The 7,500-nt window shown below is 31.0% G+C and overlaps 1 protein-coding gene across 1 annotated transcript in view; it reads left to right on the forward strand.

The window, feature by feature from the left end:
* The window catches only part of LOC137652168 (lipase member H-like), a 30,422-nt gene that overhangs the window by 4,492 nt on the left and 18,430 nt on the right, over positions 1 to 7,500 (forward strand). The window contains exon 2 of the mRNA XM_068385375.1: positions 6,711 to 6,853. Within this exon, the coding sequence (XP_068241476.1) occupies positions 6,711 to 6,853 (143 nt within the window). The remainder of the gene's footprint in view (positions 1 to 6,710; positions 6,854 to 7,500) is intronic.

Raw genomic sequence — 7,500 nt, forward strand, 5'->3', positions numbered from 1 at the left:
CTCGTATTGGTTTATAGGTTACATAACACACTCAAACAAAATATGTAACTCTTCGTAACAAAAATAAGTGAAATAAAAAGTTAATTCTTAAAAATAACGTAAATATACATATATGGACTTGAATGAAGAATACAACGGAATTAACGACGAAAGTCTTTACATAATAAACTTAAATCTACAAGAGAGGAACTCATCTTACGGGCTGGCTATTCATTTTTTCAAGGCACAAATGAAATATATAAATAAATTATGAATAAATGTGTACTTAAACTACACCAGCTTCGTAAGAATATACATATATATATATATATATATATATATATATATATATATATATATATATATATATAATATATACATATATACACAGATATACAATGTATATATATGTATAAATATATATATATATATATATATATATATATATATATATATATATATATATATATATATATATATATATATATATATAATGTACATGCAAAGCTACAAAACCAGAGAGATATATTAATGGCTTCTACTAGTAATGATTCTTATGTAATAGTAATAAGAATACTATTGCTGTGAATGGCTTTTGTAGCAGTAATAAAAGTGTTATAGCTTTGGAATCATTAATCACGGAGACATTTGGCAATAAAAGTATTATAGATTTGGAATCTTTAAGCAGGCGGCCTTTTTTATATTGGTATCAACAGAGTGGATTTTATTATTCCATTACAATATTCCGGATTATATAACATTCATCACTGCTTTAACTACATACTTCAAGTGAACCATTTGTAACAACTCTGCAAATACGCAAACCAAAACAAAAATAATAATAATAGTAAGGACAATTACTGTGTTGGGTTCTAACCTTACCCAACTTAACCTAGCTGACTGGGTTCTTACCCAGCAGCGGGACAGACACTTGTGAGAGCGAGCCGTTAAGTAATAACGGAGAGGCGAGTTGAATGCAATTAAACTTTATTCAATTTCTTTTAATTCATTTTTTTTAGATTGCATGGCCCTTACGGCCAGGCACGAGCACTTGCACACTTGCAGCTTGTAGGTGTTTGGTTGGGTTAAATAGGTAGTAGGTGATTTACGTTGTGGGATGATCTGCAGCTTTTATTTGTAGGTGGTTTGAGATAGGATGTGGTTTAAGCATAATAAGCAATTTTTCTTAATAAAACAATCATTGGGTTTATATACAGCGACTTGCGAGCAAGAACGTCACAAAAAACTTAATCATAACAAAACATGAGCTAGCATGATAACACAGGTTGGTCTATTAACAGTGCAGGGAAGAGCGACTGATGAGATGAAAAATCAAAACCGTTACAGTGTAGGCATATGAGCTTGTATGAAACGTGTAGTACACACTCCTTCCCCCCCCCCCCACCCACATAACCTGACCTAAAACATCATAAATAATAGAAAATCAGATAAATTCCTTCCAACCTTACCTTGGAAATCACGAAAGGAAACAACCCTCGCTCCGCCTTAATATTGCACAGGTTAAATTCCTTCTTATCGCCATATATATAAAAAGTGTTGCTAAAAGACACACGTCGGTTTCTTTTCTGGAAAAGATACGAAACAAATATTACTGTTGCGCAAGCATGACCTACTCAAACATTCCTTTGAGATAAAATATTTATTTTTTATTACTATGATTATGTGAAGGTAATACAGACTATTGCAACGATTCCTATTAATAGCTACTTCGATTCACACACACACACACACCCACACACATATATATATATACATACATATATATATATATATATATATATATATATATATATATATATATATATATATATATATATATATATATATATAATTAGGTAAAGTTACATAATAAGACATCATCACTTTAAAATTCCTACCAAATTAACCCACTATTACCTCTGAACAATTTAAATAACTGACGATTCATAGAGATATCACAGTTATCATCTCGTAATACTTGAAAGTCTCGTTGTAATTCGTATTTAATATTCTCTCTCTCTCTCTCTCTCTCTCTCTCTCTCTCTCTCTCTCTCTCTCTCTCTCTCTCTCTCTCTCTCTCTCTCTCTCTCTCTCTCCCCCTCCTAATGCTACGCTGTTAGAAAAACAGTAATTTTTATCGTAAATATTTCCTAAAAATATACTGTTCTAAACTACAATTCAGTAAAATACAGACGACCGTAATTCTACCTTACTTTGTTATTATCATTTACGATTTGGTTACCGTAATATCACTCCTTTACATCAACATAACCGTTATTAAAACCGTAAAAATCCTGGAATAAATGTTGCCAGACTTTTACCGTTTTTTTAATACAAATTTTTAACAGTGTAGCTTTTTTGTCTACTTTCCTCCTCAGTCAATAAGTGGCGCAAAGAGCATAATTTGAAGTTTTGAAAAGTAATCTAGAAATCTTGATTGTCTCTTCGTGGGCTCATTAAAACTTGGTCTGAGGAGCCTCCTGAAGTATTAGTCTCCTCATCTTTTCAATTGGCAAAAAGGTCTTTCCTTAGTACTGCGTGTGTTTGTGTGTATGTGCGTGTTTTGTTTGTGTGAGTTTATTTGTGATTTTCGTTGGCGTGTTAGCATCCTTGTTCATCCTTAAACAGTTTTATCTAGAAGATATTTGTTAATGGAAAAATTTAATAAACAAATCTTCTAAGAGATCTAGTTATGTTCGCAATCATTTGCTAAATTAAAAGCATTGAGATATTTAGATTTTAACATATCCTACGTTCTATTCCATTTTCCGATTGTAAATTTCACTATTAATTTTAAAAATTCTGTAAAAAATTTCTTTATTTCTTTCAAACTACTGATTTTATACGAGTAGAAAATTCTAGTTCTTACAGTCTGGGAATTAGCTAATCAGATTTCCTATTTCATTTCACAGAACTATAAAAAAAAATTATCTGTCTATATTTTATAATTCACAGAATTATATAACTAGAGTTTTCATCTGTGAATATTACATAGCCAGCATTCAAAGAATTATATTACCTATTTTTTCATCGGTGGATATCTCATCAACATTTTTTTCATCGATGGACATCTCATCAACATTTTTTCATCGGTGGACATCTCATCAACATTTTTTTCATCGGTGGACATCTCATCAACATTTTTTTCATCGGTGGACATTTCATCAACATTTTTTTCCATCGGTGGACATCTCATCAACATTTTTTTCATCGGTGGACATTTCATCAACATTTTTTTCCATCGGTGGACATCTCATCAACATTTTTTTCATCGGTGGACATCTCATCAACATTTTTTTCCATCGGTGGACATCTCATCAACATTTTTTTCATCGGTGGACATCTCATCAACATTTTTTTCATCGGTGGACATCTCATCAACATTTTTTCATCGGTGGACATCTCATCAACATTTTTTTCATCGGTGGACATCTCATCAACATTTTTTTCATCGGTGGACATCTCATCAACATTTTTTTCCATCGGTGGACATCTCATCAACATTTTTTTCATCGGTGGACATTTCATCAACATTTTTTTCCATCGGTGGACATCTCATCAACATTTTTTTCATCGGTGGACATCTCATCAACATTTTTTTCATCGATGGACATCTCATCAACATTTTTTCATCGGTGGACATCTCATCAACATTTTTTTCATCGGTGGACATCTCATCAACATTTTTTTCATCGGTGGACATTTCATCAACATTTTTTTCCATCGGTGGACATCTCATCAACATTTTTTTCATCGGTGGACATTTCATCAACATTTTTTTCCATCGGTGGACATCTCATCAACATTTTTTTCATCGGTGGACATCTCATCAACATTTTTTCATCGGTGGACATCTCATCAACATTTTTTCATCGGTGGACATCTCATCAACATTTTTTCATCGGTGGACATCTCATCAACATTTTTTCATCGGTGGACATCTCATCAACTTTTTTTTCATCTGTGGACATCTCATCAACATTTTTTTTTCATCGGTGGACATCTCATCAACATTTTTTTTTCATCGGTGGACATCTCATCAATATTTTTTCATCAGTGGACATCTCATCAACATTTTTTTTTCATTGGTGGACATCTCATCAACATTTTTTTCATCGGTGGACATCTCATCAACATTTTTTTTTCATCGTTGGACATCTCATCAACCTTTTTATTCATCGGTGGACATCTCATCAACATTTTTTCATTGGTGGACATCTCATCAACATTTTTTTCATCGGTGGACATCTCATCAACATTTTTTCATCAGTGCATATCTCATCAACATTTTTTCATCTGTGGATATCTAATCAACATTTACATTTTTCATCTGTGGATATCTCATCAACATTTTTTCATCGGTGGATATCTAATCAACATTTTTCATCTGTGGGTATCTAATCAACATTTTTTCATCTGTGGATATCTAATCAACATTTTTTCATCTGTGGATATCTAATCAACATTTACATTTTTCCTCTGTGGATATCTCATCAACATTTTTTCATCTGTGGATATCTAATCGACATTTTTCATCTGTGGATATCTAATCGACTTTTCATCTGTGGATATCTAATCAACATTTTTTCATCTGTGGATATCTAATCAAAATTTTTTCATCTGTGGATATCTAATAAACATTTACATTTTTCATCTGTGGATATCTAATCAACATTTACATTTTTCATCTGTGGATATCTAATCAACATTTTTTCATCTGTGGATATCTAATCAACATTTTTCATCTGTGGATATCTAATCAACATTTACATTTTTCATCTGAGGATATCTAATCAACATTTTTTCCAACATTTACATTTTTCATCTGTGGATATCTAATCAACATTTTTTCATCGGTGGATATCTAATCAACATTTACATTTTTCATCTGTGGATATCTAATAAACATTTTTTCATCTGTGGATATCTAATCAACATTTACATTTTTCATCTGTGGATATCTAATCAACATTTTTTCCAACATTTACATTTTTCATCTGTGGATATCTAATCAACATTTTTTCATCGGTGGATATCTAATCAACATTTACATTTTTCCTCTGTGGCTATCTAATAAAAAAATTTTCATCTGTGGATATCTAATCAACATTTACATTTTTCATCTGTGGATATCTAATCAACATTTTTTCCAACATTTACATTTTTCATCTGTGGATATCTAATCAACATTTTTTCATCGGTGGATATCTAATCAACATTTACATTTTTCATCTGTGGATATCTAATCAACATTTTTTCATCTGTGGATATCTAATCAACATTTTTTCATCTGTGGATATCAAATCAACATTTTTTCATCTGTGGATATCTAATCAGCATTTTTCATCTGTGGATATCTAATAAATATTTTTCATCTGTGGATATCTAATAAACATTTTTTCATCTATGGATATCTAATCAACATTTTTCATCTGTGGATATCTAATCAACATTTACATTTTTCATCTGTGGATATCTAATCAACATTTTTTCATCTGTGGATATCTAATCAACATTTTTTCATCTGTGGATGTCTAATCAACATTTACATTTTTCATCTGTGGATATCTAATCAACATTTTTTCATCTGTGGATATCTAATCAACATTTACATTTTTCATCTGTGGATATCTAATCAACATTTTTTCATCTGTGGATACCTAATCAACATTTTTCGTCTGTGGATATCTAATCAGCATTTTTCATCTGTGGATATCTAATCAACATTTTTCCTCTGTGGATATCTAATCAACATTTTTTCATCTGCGGATATCTAATCAACATTTTTTCATCTGTGGATGTCTAATCAACATTTACATTTTTCATCTGTGGATATCTAATCAACATTTTTTCATCGGTGGATATCTAATCAACATTTACATTTTTCATCTGTGGATATCTCATCAACATTTTTTCATCGGTGGATATCTAATCAACATTTACATTTTTCATCTGTGGATATCTAATTAAAATTTTTTCATCTGTGGATATCTAATAAACATTTTTCATCTGTGGATATCTAATAAACAATTTTTCATGTGGATATCTAATCAACATTTTTCATCTGTGGATATCTAATCAACATTTTTTCATCTGTGAATATCTAATCAACATTTTTCATCTGTGGATATCTAATCAACATTTTTCATCTGTGGATATCTAATCAACATTTTTTCATCTGTGGATATCTAATCAACATTTTTTCATCGGTGGATATCTCATCAACATTTTTCATCTGTGGATATCTAATAAACATTTTTCATCTGTGGATATCTAATAAAAAATTTTCATCTGTGGATATTTAATAAAAGAATCATTATCTTTGGTTATTCAATCAACATTTTTCATCTATGGATATCTAATAAAAAATTTTCATCTGTGGATATCTAAACCTTTTTCATCTGTGGATATTTAATAAAATAATTTTTATCTGTTGTTATTCAATGAACATTTTTCATCTGAGGGTATCTAATAAAAAAATTTCATCTGTAGATATCTAAACCTTTTTCATCTGTGGATATTTAATAAAATAATTTTTCTCTGTGGTTATTCAATGAACATTTTTCATCTATGGATATCTAATAAGCATTTTTCATCTGTAGATATCTAAGAATTTTTCATCTGTGGATATTTAATAAGTATAATTCCAAGAATCATAAAAAAAAACTATATTTTCCATCTGAATATTTAAAAAGCATATCCTTACATCTAAGATTAAAATATCGCGACAGAACAACCCTAGACTGGAATGAATTCACGCCATCTATCGAAGACCTCTCCAACATCCCACTGACGTCAGAGACGAGGCTCACCTTCATCGTCCATGGATTCAGCGAGTCATCACACAGACCATGGATTCATAGGCTGGCACAAGGTTGGTTTGGTTTAGTTTAGAGAGAGAGAGAGAGAGAGAGAGAGAGAGAGAGAGAGAGAGAGAGAGAGAGAGAGAGAGAGAGAGAGTGTGTGTGTGTGTGTGTGTGTGCAACCATTATAATAAACAGAAAGAAGGAATATAACTATTTCTGCGATAGTTTATTTCCGTTGTTTCAGAAAAAATAGTTACGAGAGAGAGAGAGAGAGAGAGAGAGAGAGAGAGAGAGAGAGAGAGAGAGAGAGAGAGAGAGAGAGAGAGAGAGAATGTGCAACCTTTACAATAAACAGAAAGGAAGATGACTATTCCTGAGAAATAGTTTATTATTATTATTATTATTATTATTGTTATTATTATTATTATTATTATTATTAGCTATTCTACATCCATACTTTGAAAAGCAGGATGCTACAAGCCCAAAGACTCCAATATGGAAAATATACCAATGAAGAAAGGAAATAAGGAAACATATAGCATAGTGTGCCTGAGTGAAGGGAAAATTTCATGAGTGTTTGCACTATAAGATGATCAAAATTAAACTTCAGAAACTTCGGCATCAGTAAAGTTATGAAGAAAAATTTATGTATGTTGATGCAGACGGTAAGAGAATAGGAACAGTTGATTTACTTAATTAATTGGTAGTTCATATG

The sequence above is a fragment of the Palaemon carinicauda genome, chromosome 13 (assembly GCF_036898095.1).
Source record: "Palaemon carinicauda isolate YSFRI2023 chromosome 13, ASM3689809v2, whole genome shotgun sequence".
Lineage (NCBI taxonomy): Eukaryota > Metazoa > Arthropoda > Malacostraca > Decapoda > Palaemonidae > Palaemon > Palaemon carinicauda.